General features: G+C 33.4%; 2 protein-coding genes, 1 long non-coding RNA gene, 1 other non-coding gene and 1 pseudogene across 4 annotated transcripts; 4 read left to right on the top strand and 1 right to left on the bottom strand.

Moving 5' to 3' along the window:
- Nucleotides 1-1,597: 1,597 nt before the first annotated feature.
- On the top strand, nt 1,598-3,975 carry LOC123202667 (chaperone protein dnaJ 20, chloroplastic-like). Its single transcript, XM_044618671.1, has 5 exons — nt 1,598-2,018; nt 2,274-2,348; nt 2,521-2,660; nt 2,927-3,064; nt 3,625-3,975. The coding sequence occupies exons 1-5, from the start codon at nt 1,772-1,774 to the stop codon at nt 3,832-3,834; spliced, it is 810 nt and encodes a 269-aa protein (XP_044474606.1). The 5' UTR covers nt 1,598-1,771; the 3' UTR covers nt 3,835-3,975.
- Nucleotides 3,976-4,052: 77 nt separating this feature from the next.
- TRNAW-CCA lies at nt 4,053-4,124 on the bottom strand. Its single transcript has one exon. It is a non-coding gene; the product is annotated as a tRNA-Trp (tRNA).
- A 314-nt stretch (nt 4,125-4,438) lies between these two features.
- Nucleotides 4,439-6,240, top strand: LOC123202899 (annotated as a pseudogene).
- A 7,209-nt stretch (nt 6,241-13,449) lies between these two features.
- Nucleotides 13,450-14,692, top strand: LOC123203666. The gene is made up of 2 exons (XR_006499332.1): nt 13,450-14,192; nt 14,300-14,692. It is a non-coding gene; the product is annotated as an uncharacterized LOC123203666 (long non-coding RNA).
- Nucleotides 14,693-17,006: 2,314 nt separating this feature from the next.
- Nucleotides 17,007-18,431, top strand: LOC123202712. Its single transcript, XM_044618756.1, has 2 exons — nt 17,007-17,438; nt 17,525-18,431. The coding sequence occupies exons 1-2, from the start codon at nt 17,091-17,093 to the stop codon at nt 18,161-18,163; spliced, it is 987 nt and encodes a 328-aa protein (XP_044474691.1). The 5' UTR covers nt 17,007-17,090; the 3' UTR covers nt 18,164-18,431.
- Nucleotides 18,432-19,309: the final 878 nt, after the last annotated feature.

The following is a 19,309-nucleotide window of genomic DNA, read 5'->3' as shown; positions in this document are numbered from 1 at the left end:
ATAGAGAGATTCGTTGGTTAGTAATATCTAGGGATGGACTAGGATGGAGAGAGAAGTCAAAAGGGAGAAAGAATGCAACGATCGTTGTCTCTTATCATTACAGTGGTGGTTGAAATACCCTAGGAGAAAATGTTGATTTTTAAATCTAGAAAGAAAAATATACTAAATTTTTAGTTTTTTTTTAAATATTTTAATAAATAACAATTTTATTTTTCACAATAATAACAAAATTTAACAAACGAATAAATATTTAGATTTTTAATAGTTAGTAAATAAAAAATTGAGTTTACATTAAACCTTGTGTGAAAAATAATCTTTTTGCAAAAAAAAATAAAAAATACAATGAAATTGAATCTCACTATCTTCAATTAGAAGTTTCAGGGGTCATTAATTCATAAAAGATGGGCAGAATGGTAATATCACACATCCATATGTGATCGCGGCAAGCTTAAATGTCCACAAATTTCGCGGGTTAAAATTAGGGAGAAGGACTATTTCCCACCCAACTTTTGATGCGTTTTCAAAATGTCACCCATGTCAGATGAAAATCCAGTTTTCCCACCCATGACCAAACTGCCGTCCATTTTTTCAGTTAGGAACAGGGGCAAAATCGTTATTTACTATTTAAAACATTAAAACTTTAAAATTTTACCGTTTCCCCCTTCAGTTTTAAAAAGTAATTAACCCATCCTCAAAGTTTGAAAAGTTTAATTTCACCCCCTAGGGTTTGCTTCCTTCTCCGGCCACCACCGACGGCCGCTGCAATTGATCGATGGGAGATCTTCGACTACAAAGGACGACCCTTCGTCGCCCAGATCTGGACGACGAAGCGTCGTCCAGATCTGGAAGAACAGACGAAGGACGACACTTCGTCGTCCTTCGTCGTAGCGTATGGATGACGCGACGAGCGACGAAGGACGACGAAGAGTCGTCTGGGTGGAGCGACGAAGAGAGACCTCTTCGTCGCATGGTGGTGCGACGAAGAGATCTCTGTCTCTTCGTCGCATTGTGCGACGAAGAGATCTCCGTCTCTTCGTCGCACCGTGCACCAGGAGAAGGAGATCTCCGTCTCTTCCTTCTTCGACCACCACAGCCGTCGCACCAGGAGAAGGAGGAGGCAGGTGACTACGCCGGAGACGACGTCGGGAGATGAAGTTGAAGAATAGGGGTGAAACTGCTAGTTTTGAAAGTTATGGAGGGCGGCTGTTTTTTTGAAAAATTTGGAAACCCTAGGTTTGGGGGTGAAAATGTTAGTTTTCAAAGTTTAAAAACTTTAGGTAAGGTGAAATGTTAGTTTCTAAAACCTAAGGGGGTTGAATGAAAACCCTCACATCAATTTTGGGATGAATTTTATAGAGGGGTATTTTTGTCATTTCATCTAACAAGGGTAAAATGTACATTTTACCCTTATGCAAACAGAAACCATCCACATTAACGGCTCATGGGTGGGAAAACTGAATTTTCATCTGCGTGTGTGATATTTTGAGAATGCATCAAAAGTTGGGTGGGAAATAGTCCTTCTCCCTTAAAATTACGAAAAAATACATTTATTCAATTTCAATACAACAAACAAGAGAAGCTGAAAATGAAATTTATTTTATTAAAAAAACAAAAATACCAAAAAAACTGAGATTCAGTCATCGGATTCAAAAGACTCATTATCATAAGCTTTTCACTTCTTTCACGTCTTCCACCTTAATTTCCAAAAAAAATTAAAACAAAAACCCTAATTTTGTTCTTGGATTTGACTCGGTTGAGCTGAAAAACAAAGATGAGCGGCAATTTGAGAATAATATGTAGGCCTTATACGGTGTTCACTTCCCTTATGAGTTTTAGGGACCAGGCTCGCTCGGTAATTAGGGTTTCATTTCAGAACCCTAGCTGTAAACCTAGACTTTCACCTTGGTTTGGCTTCAGAGATTTGAATCGAACCGAGTCGTGGATTCGCGTAACTCAGAGAAAAACTGTTGTTAGTGCCTCCAATTGGGCGGACCAAAAATCTCCCTACGAGACCCTCGGTAGTAATTTTCTTTAGTTAAATTGAAACACAGGATGCTTATCTTCTGCTATTTAGTTGCTTATAGTCGAGGCAGCTTTACTATTTTTTTATTTTACATAGCATTTGATGGAAGAAATAGCATTTTTTTAAACATTGAGGGATTGAGTGAGATGTTTTATCCTTGATTTGACTCTGTAATTTTAGTTGTTTTATTTATTTGTTAATGAGTGGTTAATGTTATTGTAGCATTCTTTTTTTAAAATTTTAAGTGCAGAGTTACAAAGGGATGCTGATGAAGAGCAGATAAAGGTTGCATACAGGCGCTTGGCGAAATACTATCATCCAGATGGTTTGTTCCTTCCTTTTGACCTATACACTTCACAAATGTAAATTTTCATGTCAAACCTTTATGATAGACAAATGAGGAAATCATAATTTAGGTGGGTGAGGCACCTGCTTCGTATTTTGCGTCTGTTTCTCGACTTTGAACTAATTTACTCTATGTTTTTCCTTTTTTAAAGTATATGATGGTAGAGGGACCCTTGAGGAAGGAGAAACAGCTGAAGCTAGATTCATTAAGATTCAAGCAGCTTATGAGTTGCTCATAGATGAGGAAAAACGGAGGCAATATGATTTGGATAACCGGGTCAATCCTATGAAGGTAACATTCTTACGTACATATTAATTTTCTGTATTAGATAGCTTACAATTAATACTTTCTCTATGTAAATTTTCCATTTTACAAGTTTAAGAGAATTGGTTTCTGTTAGAGTTCAAATGAATGAACAGTTTCTGGTTACATTCTGGCTGTGCTAAAGAATGTATGGGTTTTCTTTACTTATTTAAGTCTTTTCTTCTTGCTAGTAATTATGTACTTTTTAACTTTATCCTTTAGTCAATGGCATTTTCATGTTTCTTTGCTGCTAGGCATCCCAAGCATGGATGGAATGGCTTATAAAAAAGCGAAAAGCTTTTGATCAGCGGGGTGACATGGCAATTTCAGCTTGGGCTGAGCAGCAGCAGCTCCAGCTAAATCTACGTGCACGCCGTCTTTCTCGTTCAAAGGTATGAAGTAATATGAATATTCTCAAATGGTTTTATGATATCAAGAGCTCCCTAATTATCTTCCAGCTGTTTGACTCTAATTATTTTTGCCTTTTATTATAAAATGTTATACCTAGAGTAAATCTTGTTCTTTTTTCGTTTCTTATGTCCACTGTTATCTGTTTATATAATTTTTTTGAGTTATTTATTTCTAGTGGATAACATCTATCTGAACCATAATATCTATTTTCCCATACATACTTCCTCTCTTAAGAATCTGAGGATCATGAATGCCTTAGCTCTTAGGGGTTCATGTGTTCTTAGTTAAGTGTTAATTTTGAACTGTAATATCTACTATCCCATTACTAATCCTCTACCTCAACATTACTACATTTATATCCATTGTTGTTACTATTACCTCAACTTATTTCAATGGTTATTGCTGTTACAATTATGAACGCAATCAAGTTCTTCTAGTCATATCAGTTATTCCCAAAACAAATGAAGCTATCTAGCCCCTTGTTATCTCTGCATTTCTGTGCTAATACGTCAGAAATTTGTATGTTTTGATGAAATTTCAGATTGACCCTGACGAAGAAAGAAGAATTTTGGCTAAAGAGCAAAAGGCATCTAGGGAGTATTTTACCAATACATTGAAGCGGCATACACTTGTGTTGAAGAAAAGGGATTTGATGAGAAAGAAAGCAGAGGAGGAAAAGAAAAGGGTCATCCGTCAGCTTTTAGCTGCAGAGGGCCTTGAGATTGATACAGACGACGATGAAGCAAAGTAGATGACGCCGCAGATACTAATTCACCACTTTCTATTGTACAAAACATTTCAGAAACATTCTTATACACATTTATTATAACCAAATTAAAAAAAAAAAAAAGAAAGAAAGAAAAGAAAAAACTGTACCTAGCAATTGCTTCCAGACTTAGAGAGATTAGCTTATATTTTTCAAATTAATGTTGGTAATTGTCAAATTTTGTTGGTTTGAAAAAGGGGGATTGAACCCGACGTGAATCGAACACGCAACCTTCTGATCTGGAGTCAGACGCGCTACCATTGCGCCACGGATCCACTTTGTTAAATGTGCCCATACAAACCTATTATAAATAATAAAACTAAAATTTCCCGCCAATTCTGCTTGCCACTCGCGGGTTATTTTACCCACGAAGACGACCACTGTCAACAACGGCTATAAAATCCAAAGAAGATGAAAAACGTCTCTCACAAGCAATCCCAACAATGAGAGACACTCTGGTCTGGCTGCAAAATTCCAAAGCCACCTCGACATCAAGACGCCATACCCACCCTCATCTCCACTTCACCTCTTCTCCCTATCAAAAAGCTAGGACGCGGCACGTGGATCATCTCCGTCTTCGTCATCCTCCATGTCCGTTCCTTCATTGGCAATGCTACCATGGTTGCTAATGATTTCCGGTGAAACTCTCACGGTGACTGCGCACACGAAGCGCCAGGAAGCCTGTTGTTTCAGCCACTCTCTGAGAATCCTTTACTCAGTCCCCTGCTTCTCTGTGTCTGTAATTTTTTCTCTCTTCATGCGAGTTTGTTTTGTGTGTAATGAGAACCTTGTTGTGCTTCGTTCGGTTAAATTTAAGTTTCTTGTGATTTGGCTTTTATAACAACAGAATTCGAGAGGTGGTGTGTTGGCTCTTAGTTATAGTTTTTATTGCATGCGAAATATTTGAATTAGTTTTCCTTAGTGCTCTAGTCTAGATGAGGTTTTGCCTAGTTGGGATGCCAATTCTTGAAAATTTATTGTTGAATTTATCTTTAATTGAATTACTATTAGTGAGATAGGTAATGATAGTAAAAGCGAAATGAAATAACCTGCTGGCTCAGTTAACGATTTGGCTAGATTCCTGGGTTTTTTTGGGTTTTCAGAATCCTATTTTGTGATCATCGTCGGTGATTCCTCAAATTTGTGTTTAGACTGTCAATCCCTTCATTTTGTTGAGGAATTTTGAGGGAAAGAATGGTAAATTCTTCATTTGTGCATTGAACCTGTCTATTTCCAATCATTCATCAATTTTCTCTAGTTCTGTAGCCCATTACCAAAATTTTTGCCTTAGGCCTTATTTATTTTTTAATGCGAGTATATACCAGAGTTGACTTTCTGATGCTTTCCGCATTTCTAGCTTTAGTCCCAATCTTACGGACTCGGCCAAGTTGATATATTTCTGAGAACTAAATCTAACTTGTTTATTTATTTTTTATATTTGAGCTTTTGAGCAATGGCTTGAGTTGTTATTGTGCCATTAAACAGACGAAAAGCTTCATCTATCTTCTGGGCACAGAACAGAGTTCTGCTACGAAGCTTTTGAGATTTCGTAGTCTGATGTATTAGTTTGAACGTCTAGTGTTTGTTAAGCACTCTGAAAATGAAATAGTGTGATGTATTATAATCATTGATAAAATTATTAATATGTTCTCACAGGCTTGATGAGATGGGAGCTCTCTTGTAGAATTGTTTGGAAGAGTATTGCCATACTTGGCGTCTGTTCACATGCACAGAGTTGCATGCTGGGGTCATTCATCTAATCATCAATCTCAGTAGTGTCATCTTTGTGGGAATTCCTTTAGAGCAAGTGTTTGGACTATGTAACTACTTTGCTATTTTATGAGCTATAATTTTAATTAAGCTTAATTATTGCATGATGTTATAGGGTTACGATTAGATTCTGAAAGCTATTTGTGCCTGCATTTTTTTCTTGTTCTGGTCCACAGTGGGGACAGGCATCATCTATATACTCTCTGCTTCTTTTGGAAGCTTGGCCGCCACACTCTTCATGAAAAATAGCCCAGAAGTTGGTTCCTTTGACACATTATTTGGATTACTTGGAGCTATGCTTTCTGGGCTCATACAGGACTGAAATGTTTACACTGAAAAGATCCTTGCCTTCTCTTCCTCCGCCACCACCCAAATCATGTATTCTTAATTAATCTTACTAATTGGTGCATTGATCCCTCCTGAAGGTCTTATAATGTCTACTTGGTTTCATGCTTCTGTGCTGTATTTTTCTCAGCGTGACATTGTAAGAAGAGCTTTTGTTTGCATGCAGGGCTCATGGATCCCTTGCAGCGGTACTTGGAGGAATATTGCAATTGGTGCAAATATGTTGACTGCATTTCTTCTAAAAGGTAGAGTTGCAATGACATGATGGCTAATTAGGTACTGTTTTGAATTAACCCTGTCAAATTAAATGATATTCAAAGTGGACACATTGAAGGTAAACTAACTAGATTTGGAAGGGAAAAGGAAAAAAGCCCATGCATGAGCTGCCCTGTATTATTAGTTTGACCCAAGAAAAGTAAGTCTTCTCACAAAAAGCCATTTTAAGAATAAGTATGAATTATTGAGCAATTATAGGAAAAAAATTTATTACTATAATCTAGGGGATAATTTAAGCTTATCCGGCCATTGTTCTGCTCTAACAAGTTGAATGTGAGCTGGGGCTTTAGTTCAGTTTAGTTCAAATTTAACTCATTTGTTTTTTCAATGATATTATTCACTTTGTTGATGATATTATGCACCCTGTCGATAATTATTTGAAACATTCTGACAATACTGAAACTCTAACTCAAATGAGTTAGAGTTTGAATTGGATATTATGGATCCAAGTTGAACTTGAGTTGGTCTTGGGTTTGGTTTGGATCCACCTCAAATATTATCAACTTAAGAGTGTATAATATATTGGAGTGTGTATAAAATATTGGACTGTGGCTCTGTGAGTGTAAAAAATGTCTTCATGATAAAATAAAGGCCAAAAGACTTGTTCCCACCCAAGGTATAGTGAAACCCCAAAATGACTCTCTTTAACTTTCGAAAACCTAAATGTCTACTCATGAGTAAATTTTTATTAAAATTTTAATTAGAGTTAAGGGTAAAATTGATATTTTAATAATAATATTAAAAATATATATAATTTATTATATTTCTCTCCTAGGTTTTAAAAACTAATCATTTCACTCCTGTCCAAACTTTACCAATTTTAAAAAAATCACATTTCCCCCCAAACGTAGGGTTTTTATATGTTTTCAAATTTAGTTGCCCCTCGTAACTTTTAAAACTACAATTTCACCCTCTTCTTGAACTTTAGTTTTCGATGTGCTCTCCATCTATCTTTGGTGTCCTCTTTCGTTTGAGTCAAGTTAAGCCAACATCAACTTTGCTTTAATGCTCTATCCACCAACGATATTGACGATGAGAAGATACTATGTAATGAAGAGACGAAAATCTCTTTGTTGCACAGACAACTTCGATGCAACAATGTCTCTTCGTTGCACGGTATTTTCCCATCGTTGGTGGATAGCTCAAGCAAGACAAGGATGACGTCGGTTTGGCTTGGGTGAAAGAGGATGTCGGAAATGGACGAAGAGGACGTTAGAAACTAAAGTTCAAAAGGGGGGAAACTGCAATTTTTAAAAGTCGGTTAAAATTGAAAAAATATGGAAATCCTAGATTTGGAGGGGGGGGGAATATGATTTTTTAAAGTTAGGAAACTTTGGATAGGGATGAAATGGTTAGTTTTTAAAATCTAGAGGGAAATAATAATGAAGTATATATATTTTTAATATTATTATTAAAATGACAATTTTACTCTTAACCCTAACTGAAAATTTTAACAAAAATTTGTTTATGGGTAGGTGTTTGAATTTTTAAAAATTTAAAAATAATACTTTGAGATTTCATTATACCTTAGGGTGGGAACAAGTCCTTTGGCCTAAAATAAATTACTGCATCACATTGTCAACCAGGTCCCTGCCTTATATGTGTCATGAATGTTCTATTCATAGAAACTTCTTTATAAGTATTTGTAGATAGCTGCATTTGATACTTTGTATCAAAGAGGATTTTTAATTGATACTCTCTGCACGAACTAGAGCTTTTCATATATTACGTAATAATATATTAGAATATCGTCAGGAGTAGACCACCTTATGTAAATAAAAAGCTCTTAATGCCATGAGACTGTAGGCATGCTAATATTAGACAATGAAAATCACAGATTATGGCGAGCAACTCATAATTGACTTTTAACATGTATAGGTACTGCCAACATCACGGTTTTCCCTTATGCCAACATTTCACAAGGATGAAGAACTTTTGCACTGTGCCATGCTGATGGGAACATGTAATAATTTGTAATGAATCAGGGAAATCAATAGTTACCTGAATATGTAATACTTTGCAGATGGTCATTGGGTTTAAAGTTCTTAGGATTTTGTTCCTTTTTTTCACTTTACCATTGGACCATATCATTTTGAAATAGTTGAAGTAAAAAGCTTTATGAAGCTGCTGTCCTATGTATGTCGTCTACTAATGAAAATTCCTTTAGGATGTTCTCACTTTTCACGATGATTTCCCCTTTATAACTTTTACTAGTAAAAGATGGAGTCTTACGGTGGGGACTGGCCGGGAGATAGCAATAATTTATTGAATTAATGTATGATAGACTGTTTGTAGCATAATGATTTGGCCACTTTGGAAACAGTATAATGGAAAGCCTCTCAAGAACACTGTGAGGCAAGTTTGAGTTTGATGCTGGGTCTTTTGTGTTGTGTGCCCTCGAACTCATTTTGTTTCTCTGAATCTCCACTGTCAAGTTAATATGGTGTTATAAGCAGGCCTTACAGGGGTTCCGAACTTCGAAGCAAATGTTTGTTCTTCTACTTAAGCGTTTAGAAATATTCGTACAACAGTTGTCCCTGTTATTTATTGCATTGCACCTCTAAATTTGATATAATTTCATTCATTGGGCAAGCTTGTGGCTCAATTTTTCCCTTTTAAAATTCAGAACAAAATTTTCTACGGAACTGGATTAAATTCTACGGCAATACCAAAATATTTACGAGTGAAAGAAGAAGCCTTGATACTTTCGGTACTCGTTGGAAGTGAATATTCTTAATTCTTTAATTAATAAAACCATTTATTTTTTCAACTGTTGAAACGTGACGGGAAGCACCCAAGGCCTAATGGATAAGGCGTTCAACTTCTAATGAATAAGGCGATTGTGGGTTCGAGCCCTACGGGGCGTGATTTTTCTTACTAAACGGGGTTGTGAATCCTTTTTGGGGTTTTAAAAAATTAATAATAATAAAAAACAATATTAATCCGTTACAAAAGTGTAAAAATCATCTCCATTTTGAGGTTTTTCTTTTAGCAGCATTGTGTCTTGGAAATAAATTCTAGTCAAAATCATCTATGTCATGTTATTGAAGAGAATCAACAGCAATAAAATGGACAAGAAGGTTTGTTTATTTTTCTTCTTTGTTTCTTACGTTTTCATAAGTAGATTATGCAAAGTAATGTGTAAATATTGTTTTTAATTTGTAAAATGTAAGGTTGTGTCGTTTATGGAAAATGTTTACATTTGGGTTGCATTTTCAATTTTTACGTTTATTCGTTGAAGATCATGTGTTCAAGATTTGTGGAATAAGTTGTATTTTAAAGTATTTTGGTTGTGTTTTGATGCAAAAATACGAAGATTACGCTAATTTTATTGTTGTTGACATAAATTTTCTAGTTGATATAATTTTTAATATCAATCGACAAACTTTACACCAATAACCTAATTTGACTAAGGTTTTACACCAATTAGATATCTTATTTTATCATTTTTAGTTGATGTATATATATATACATTTTTTTTTGCCGACATTATTGTTTACACCAACTTATATTTTTTACTAAAAAAGAAAAACTTTTAATGACTAATTATATGAGTTTTTTTTTTTGGGGGGTAGAAGTTACCATTCTCCAAGAAGGTAAGAGAAAATGAGAAGAGCAAGCAGGAGTGGTAGTTTCATTATTAGAAATCAGACTAAAATTTTTGCCTTGGAATACAGGCAAGGTAAAAAGTTATTTTGTGAAAGTGTTGTGTTGGATGGTTCATTAATCATCTTCTTGACACTACTATGGCGTTCAATGTTTATAGATTTATATATCGTAATATTATTTGCACAAAAAAATTATACAGACTGATGTAACAGTGATACGATGATATTTTTTTCATTTATCATATATCAATATTGTCACATTATCACCATTAAATAACTGTCGTCTCAATTTATATAATATTTCAATGTACAAATTTTGTGCATATAATATTGTCCTTTTATATATTGATCAAATTACACCATAGCTAGCTGGGAAGGACATTTGATATCATCAACACTCAAATTAATGGACACTGTCTCTTCACATTCCGTTTCATCTATAGAAACATCCTTCATTTATCACCACGCTTGAAACAAACAATCACAATTTGGTGCCTTTAACTTGCAATTTACACAATCTTCAACATTTCTTGTTGTGTCTAAACCAAGTACACCTATGACATTTAGAGACTTAACCTCTACCTTAGTGTTACCCTCTACATCTATGCTAAACGGTCCAACTTCAACATTAACGTCAGTCTTCTCTAAGTTAACTCAAAGAGGTTTAACTTCGTTAGTATTTCTTAGGGAAAAAAAGTATTACCCCGATAAATTATTACGTAATTAAGTTATTTTAAATTAAAAATAAAATAATAATTAATTGTATAATAATACATATAAATATTTTTATTTATATATTTTGTAATTTATAATTATATAAAAATACCCTGAACTTTTTTGCATGAGCTTTGAATCAGACTCATTAGCTGTCGAATCCTAGTCAGGCTTTTCAATCGCTTTTCTTTTCTTTGAAGCTTTTATGTTGGGCCTAATCCAACACAATATAATTCTCTACTTCTTTTGATCGCAATTCATCATAATTATCCGTACCAATCAATAATATGAAATTGGCACATCCCATCCCATCCCATCTCTACAAAACTAATATGTACAATTGTACAAATCATCCTCAAGTACATAAAGTATACTAATTTTATTTAATCATGTAGGATCTTCACATCTTGTCATTCAGCAAAAATACTTGATCGTAAATGTTACAAATATTTCAAATGGGCTAGAGATGATGGATTGGCCTGCAAAGAATTTATAGCTAGTAGCCCAATGTCAATTTTTTTTTTTTTTTTTGATAATTAGAGACTTCGTTCGTATTTATTATTTGTTGGATAGATAAATTCAAGATATAATGATTGGATCTACAATCACTACATTAAATAATTCAAAGTTTCATAAGCGAAGTAAAAGCTTGAACCCAGATTTTATTTTGAAAGTTTTAATACTTTACAAGTTTTGTTAACTTTTACGGTCAATAATAGCTATTCTTTTTGAAGTCATAAAGGTGTTCTTTTTTTTAAATTATATATACCCAATTTTGAGTTTTTCTAATTTTAAATATTCAATTAAATATTTAAAATTGGGTGTAAATAATATTGTTCATAATTACCTAATATCATGTTAGCATGATAGATGTGAGTATGGAGAAAAACAAATGAATAACATTGAAAATATTGTTTGAATATTGAAATTTGAATTGCAAATATTGAAAACTTGAACACTTATGTTTGTTTTCCAAAACCTTCAAAAGGAATACCAAAGAGTATTAAGGGTTTTTGTCCAATACTTTGGAATTTTCTTTAACCTATCATAGGATACTTTACATAATTGGTTTAATTTAAGATAAATTTATGACATAATTAAGACTTTCTAAAAATATCTATAATTGGGTTTTTTCTTTTTTTATATAAAAATTTATTTTCAAAATATTTTGATAGGTATCGTGGTTACATCATAGGAAAGTTCTTAAAACCTTTTTTTGCCTGGAAAAGACAAATTTTAGATTTTGAGACAACCAATCTATTATGTTTAATAATATTATTAATGAATATTCTAAAGTGGTTGAAATGTTGATCTATGTCGGATAAATATATTAAAATATCATTTATGTATATTATTAAATTTGTTGAGTAAAAGTTTCATTTAGCATTCTTTGAAATTCTTATGGTACATTTTTATCTGAAACGAGGTTATATTCCGTTCATATAGTATTGTGAATATAATTTTTTATTTGTCTTGATGATTAATTTGTCTTTGCCACAATCCTAATTTTATATCAAATTTAAAAAATATTTTTGCATTTTATAATTTATAAATTTTTTTTGTTCAATATTAAAAATCTTATCAATTTTAAAACTTTGTTACTTGTCTTCGTATATAAAGTTATGAGTTTGAATCAAAATACCATTTAATCATATATAAAGTTACGTCAATTGAACTCAAGGGTTGAGCAAAGAAATTGGGAGGAATCGAAATTGTTGAGTATTTAATATTTCATTTACTATTTAGAATCAATATTTAAATCAGTTTCAAATTTGAAAATGTGGAACCGGTCGATTTCGATTCAATCATGGTAAAAAACCAAAACTAACCCAACTATAAAATCCAGAACCATACCAAAGGTATTTAATTGGGTACCCAGCCAAATACCCTTTTTTTTTTTTGCCTAGGAAAATGCATGGAGCTGATCACAACATTACAAATTCACCACCCTTACCTCCATTTGATTGAGGAAAATTTAAAGTTGGTCTTGAAAAATCATCCAAAGTTGAGAGATGTACAGATACAGTATTTTCTGGCCAGAACAGAATCTTCAATGTTGGAAGCATTTAATAATTTTTGAAGAGGCTCAAAGTTTCTGGTTCATATTTGACGGGGTAAAAAAAAAAATCATGGAAGTTTGAATTTAGAAATGATTAAACAGAGAGTTGATGTTGATGTTCATTGATCATTTCCTAAACCAAATTTGATTTGAGTTTGTGTTCGTTTTAAAAATGGATATCTAATTAGTAAAATCTCGAAATTGAAATTAAACATAATCAGATAAGATTTGAATGAAAACTTGTCCATACAAATTTTAGGTCTTGAATTTTTTAAACGATTTCGGTTTTGATTCCAATTCAGATTTTTATTTTTTCAAAGGATAACCAAATCTAAAGTAAAAGGCATTTTTTTCCTTTGTTTAAACATTAAAGTAGAAGAGGACAACTTAACACGAGTTTCCTCTTAAGTTAAATTAACACTTTACACGTTGAAAAGTTGTTCCATGATGGGGGGTTGTTGGACCACTTAGAAGAAGTTGTTTAGGTCTCTAATTTAATTGAAAATTTTGATGGGATTTGTCTTCTGTTCTCAAAGGACAAACGTTTTACATGGAAATTTGTTTGAAGACGAAAGTGGTTCTTCAAAGAGAACCAATGTAAAGTTGTTACGGCATAGCACTCTAGGTCGCAATCCACAAACATGTCAGCTGTCAACATTTATTTTGCCTAGCCAAGATCCCATCATCTTCAAACCCCTTAAGGCCACCATTAAATTTACAACATGTGGCATGTCCCACTTGGGCACATGGTGAGTGAAGTAAGGACTTAGCCCAATTGGGTTTGAAGAAAAAACTTTATAAAATCAAAATCATAATCATGAAAAAGTGACGCAATACAAAATTTCAAAGCCACTTAGTACTAGTAGTTACATACATTACTATAAATGTTTAGTTGAAAGGGTTGGGTTGAATTAGAAGGCTCCCTCTTTTAGGGGCGGAGAAATTAGAAAAGGATTTAAAGGGACCTATAGTGGGAAGGAATCCTGAAGTGGGTTTTGCCTTGTTGAGGCAAAAAAGAAAGGACCCTTGTTCTTCTTCCATCCATCATCAATCAGTGCTAGTCAAAAAATAAGAAATGGGTTATCAGTAGACCCAAAGAATAAGGTATATATGGCCTTAAATATGATACTCGTTTCTTTTCAGATCATCATTTAAAGTTGCCCTCCCTTGTTTCTTTATATAAAGAAACTGTGCTTATTGGTTGACCGCCTTTCCTTATCAATTTGTAATGTGGTAATGAAGTTTTGTTCAAATATTTGAAAATGGTTCAGTCTTTGGCATCATATCATAAACTACAGCCTACTCCTGCCATTTCTCAAGCACTGGCTTGAATAAACCCATTGAATTTCAAGGCTCTTGATCATGATTCGTAAGAGAAGAAACCTTACTTAAGTTCAATCGTTCCTTTAAGGTCAAACTAAAATCCCAAGATTGATGGTAAAATCTCAAATCTAGTGATTAACAACACAATTATTGTTAAACGCCTCCAAATGATAGTTAACTGATAAAAGAGAAAAAAACTACTCAAATTTTTTTTGGGTGCTTCTTACAAGAAAGTTAACACATTATGAGTGAGTTTTTTTTTCAATTAAACCATCTCATTCACTCACAATTCAAGTTTAAATCATTACTCGGATACCCAACACTCTAATTTTGTGTTTATTGTTCTCCAAATCAGTGACTTAGAGCAAATATTGGCGTAATTAGATGGCCAGAAGAAAAGAAAATTTGAACTCTATAAGGCTGAGCATATATGATTATGATCCAGTTGTTTGGCTTCCCAGCTGCCAGTTGTCCTAAAATTTGCAGGTATTTGACACTTTTACCTGACGTTCGTTGCTTCTTTTTTCTGTTTCCCCTTTTAAGAAGAAGAAGCAGAACAAATTCAAATTGCATTTGCAGAAAAACAATGATGCCCTCTCCAACTAATTGTTCATTTTAAGTACTCTTTGTTTCTGTATCTCATTCAACCAAAGAAGGCTCCATGCCGTTACAATTTTCTCATTGTTTAAAGTATTATCATTGGGGTTGGATTTCAACCAAACTTATTTGAGTTCGATTTTGACTCTAATGTGTCTAAAATGAGTTTGAGTTTGAATTTTAGAAGTGTTCGATGAATAAAACTCTCAACCTAAAAAAATTTAGTACGAATAAACTAAAACAATATCATTTTGATCAATATATATCAAAATAATGTTGTTTTCTTATCAAACCAAATTTAAAGCTCGAATTTAAGTTTAACTCCTCTCAAACGAGTCAAACTCAAATACCTTTGAAACGTGTTTGACGAGCTTGAGTTTAGCGCTATTAAAACAAGTTGAACTTAAGTTTAGACAAGTTTAATTTAGTTCAATTCGAATCTACCATAGTTATCGTTATACCCATTTACAAAATCTCAGAGAAAAAGAATACTACTTCAAAAAAGATTTGATTCTTATTTCTAGATATGGGTTCTTGCTTACATTTTGGTTCATTTGTAATTGAAAAAATTAATGAGAGTGGACCAACTTCAATTATTTTATAGTGACATTGAATAAATTCATGGGAGATTTGGCAAATCAGTTGGTCTTAAAAACAAAGTAGGCTTTTTAGGAATTCCTTAATAGATTGAAAACAAGTGTTAGTGGTCCCTTTAAATCCCTAATTAAATTTGGAACAAATTTCATAGCCAACTTGCCAATGCCAAGTATCAACCATGACTTGATCAAATTTCTTATTTTATTTTAGATTTTGGGAGAAATTTATAAATGAAAAAAAATGTTCTTTTTTATTGTATCATTTTCATTTCTTAGAGGCTATGGACCTTCTAGTTGTATCCATCTAAGACCATTAAGAAGAAAATGAAACATTCTCCTTTTAAGGGTAAAATTAATTTCATGATGGGATTATGATAGGGATGTAACCTCTTAAATCTAGCCATCTATTTTATTATGGACCCCTTTCTTAGGGAATTTTTACACCAAGAAATGAATATTTGACAAGTTTTACTTCAATTGGGATTTTACAAAACAAGTGAAATATTTGGGCTTCAATTGTTTTTTTATTATTTGAAATAAAATAAAAAGTGTAATATTATGTATATTCGTTTTTTATATACAATTTAAATACATAGTTGATATGTTATTATATGATTGAGTGTTAATTTATTTTTAATTTAAAAATTTTTAATTATATGATAACAAATTATCTATATATATATATATATGTATAAAAATATATATATGCATAATTTAATTAAAAATAAAAATTAAAAAAGAAATAGATGGGACTATCATATATTATAGTATTTATAAACGAGATTGAAGATGGGTGGGAGCTTAGCTTAGGTCTTCTTTCTTGTTCACTTTACAATGAAATCTTAAAAGACCAAAATACTCTAAGATAAGATGTCCCATTCTCCAAAAACCCACGAGCAACTCTTAACAAATTTTATCAATTAAACCCAATAAACAAGATTTCATGGTCCCCCTTCCCCATCCACAAATTTTAATCAAAATTAATTCTCAATAAAGACACCAACCCATGCCTTTGCCCTTGATCAATCATTAGAAACCCAATTGTTCAATTTTATCATCAATAATACATTAATCCACCGCCGTTTAATGGGTCCTTAAACCATAGCACTGTATTTCTGTATTGCCTCAAAAGACTGGTTTTGCATAGAAGAAGGACATGAATACATAATACAAGGAACCTCATTATTCCTATTGCCCTTCTTGAAAAAATCAAAACAAGTATACCACATTCTTCAATAATAATATAAATTCAAAGAGGAAGCAAAGTCAGTTGCTCGAGGAAGAAAAAAGGGGAAGAAGCAAGAAGAGAGAAGCCACTCGATACAAGAATTGCAAGTTTTTAAGAATCAGAATCCCAGTCAAACTTCTATTTTTTTTTTCTTCATAATCAAATACCCAACTCTATTATTACTCTTTAACAAACCCATTTGCTCTATTTGTCTCACTATACAATAAACACTTTAAAAAAAGAGTATAGATTTTAATTTAAAAAAAAAAAGAAGCAACCTCATGCATGGTCATCAAATATTTCCCCCTTGATAAAAAGTTAAAAAATGATTAATTAGAAAATTAAATAAGATTAAGTAAGGATGATTAAACTATAAACAGTTTTGTTTTTTCCTTTCTGCCCATTGAACAATGAAAATGGCATATTACTAATAATCCTTTCCCCTCTATAGGAAACACCCATCATTGCCCCAACAATCTTTTTCAACCTTAGAAACCTGAGCTTCTAAGATATTCCCTCTCTTCTTCTACTTCATTCTATTTATTATGTTTCTTTTCTTATTTTTTTAATATCCCCCTATTTTTTTTTCATATTAATAATATATATATATATATATATATTTATATATATATAACACCTCTTCTCTGCTTTCTCGATCTCCCCTCTCTCCCTCCCTCCTACTTTCTTTCATTTTTCCACTTTTTTTTTCTTATTCTTTTACTATCATGGATCCTTCCTCTGTGAACGGTTTCTACTCTTCTCTAACTCGTGGGATAGATGATCTTGAACGTATTTATCTCGCGAACAACTTCATGTCCATCCAGTTCCTTCAACGAGCTCTTTCTCTTCTCAGATCATTTCATTCTCAACTGACTCTCCTCGTGCAGAAACTGCAGTTACCCGTTGGTGAAAAATGGCTAGATGAATACATGGATGAAAGCTCCAAGCTTTGGGAGGCTTGTCACGTTCTCAAATCGGGAATTTCAGGAATGGAAAATTATTACTCCGCTGGCTTAAACATCACTTCATCTCTCGACAATCATCGTCACCTTAGCCCACAACTCTCCAGACAGGTTCACCATACTTAAACTACTTTACTAATTTTCTTTTTTCATATAAATGAAACTAACGGGAATTGAAATAAGTAAACATGGAGCAGGTGATCCGGGCTATTTCAGGGTGTAGAAGAGAGGCAGTGGGGTTGGAAGAAGAGAACAGAGCTTTAATGGAAACGAGAATCCAACCACTTTCGTTAAGGTTTGATGAGAAGGTGTCAATCGAATCAAAACTTAATGGATTCAATGGTTTTAGAGGAGTATTATACGCAATGAGAAACGTGAGTTCATTGCTGCTGATGATCTTGGTGTACGGATTTGTGTATTGTTGGCCGGAGTCAAGCGGAGGTGTTGGCGGAGGAGGAGGATATGAAGGGTGTTTGTTTTTTGGGTCGGCGTTTATGATCTCGACGACAAGATTGCAGCAAAGAGTGGCGGCAGAGATAAGCCAAATGGATGGAAGGCCGGGGGTGTTATTGTATGAATTTAGAAGGTCAAAGACAGCGTTGGAAGACCTGCGAGCAGAATTAGAGAGGAGTGGAGGGCATGGGCATGGACATGGAGGAGGAGTGGCGGTGGATTGGGAAACAGAGGTGGGGATAAGGGAAAAAATGGAGAATTTGAAGGGATGTTTTGGGGTATTGAGATCTGGTGCTGAGAATATTGTTGGACAGCTTGATGATTTCTTTGATGAGATTGTTGAAGGCAGGAAGAAGCTTTTGGACTTTTGCAGTCATAGGTAGAGCTAGAGACTAGAATACTTGAGCCGAAAAAGAAAAAAAAAAACTGAAGAAAAATTATATATTATTACTAGGTAGAGAAATCGGTTGTTGGGGTGGTTGTACCTTTAACCCATCTCTTCATCTTTTTTATTTTTATTTTTTAAATTTCTCATGGTTTCTTTCTATGTTGAAGCGTTAAAGAATAGTTTTTCTCTAAAACCCCATAACTTCCACGGAAATATCATGAAATATGAAGCAGAGGAAAACTATGAACACAAGTTTAGACTAATTTTCATGCGGGCAAACATATTTTTTAGCATAATTTTATGTAATTTAATTTTTGAAGCTGGCTTAGTAGTGGGTTATGGATTTGGGTATCCCTCTAAATCTATTTAGACAGGGAGGGAGGGAGGGAGGGTGTGTGCTTTCTAGTTGTTAATAGTAAATAACTAATGATTCATGTTGTGAAAAAATGATGGAAAAGGGAGGCTTAGGAAGCTTTTGTCTGATTCGGTTTAAAATGAAAGCAATGGAGTCGATGATGAAAGCTTCTAACAAAATAACGCTACCTGACATGTCCCTTCAGTGTCCCTCTTTCTCCTTTTCATTATAATTTCTCTGTTGCCAATTTCTTCATCGCCCCACTTTTGGAGTCTCTGAAAATATTAAAAAATACAGAGATAAAGAGAGAGAAAATCAAGGGAGGTCACTTTCTCATTTCTAACCAAATCTCATATTTTTTGTCCCTGGCCGGAAATTCATGACTTGCCTTCCTTCAAGGGCGCCAGACGAGAATGCTCAAATAAACTAAACGATAAAATAACAAGGAACACAGAAAAACAGCAACACATAACAACTAGTACATAATTTTTTAAAAGCTAGCTGTGCAGGTATTAGGATTTGGTAACAAAACAATGTTTCAAAATTATGACCTGTTCAACCACACGCCAAGCATAGACATTGTCAACATAAATCACGCTTTCTAACAATTTTAATGAATAAAACCATACATATAAATTGTACAAACTGAATGACAACTCAATTAAATAATATGATTATTTACTTTTTCTCTTATTTTAAAATTACTTAATTAAATATTATCACATTAAATTATATAAATAAGTTTGTTAATATTACTTATTTCTATGTGGTCGTCAACTAACTACG

Source organism: Mangifera indica, chromosome 19 (assembly GCF_011075055.1).
Source record: "Mangifera indica cultivar Alphonso chromosome 19, CATAS_Mindica_2.1, whole genome shotgun sequence".
Lineage (NCBI taxonomy): Eukaryota > Viridiplantae > Streptophyta > Magnoliopsida > Sapindales > Anacardiaceae > Mangifera > Mangifera indica.
The sequence above is the reverse complement of the archived record's forward strand: the minus strand, read 5'-3'. Positions and strand labels throughout refer to the sequence as shown.

Excerpts from the sequence above, each read along its gene's own strand:
- LOC123202667 (XM_044618671.1), top strand. The coding sequence starts at position 1,772 with ATGAGCGGCAATTTGAGAATAATATGTAGGCCTTATACGGTGTTCACT. Across the intron at positions 2,019-2,273 it reads ATCTCCCTACGAGACCCTCG|AGTTACAAAGGGATGCTGAT; the intron begins GTAGTAATTTTC and ends TTTTAAGTGCAG. Across the intron at positions 3,065-3,624 it reads GCCGTCTTTCTCGTTCAAAG|ATTGACCCTGACGAAGAAAG; the intron begins GTATGAAGTAAT and ends ATGAAATTTCAG.
- LOC123202712 (XM_044618756.1), top strand. The coding sequence starts at position 17,091 with ATGGATCCTTCCTCTGTGAACGGTTTCTACTCTTCTCTAACTCGTGGG. Across the intron at positions 17,439-17,524 it reads GCCCACAACTCTCCAGACAG|GTGATCCGGGCTATTTCAGG; the intron begins GTTCACCATACT and ends AACATGGAGCAG.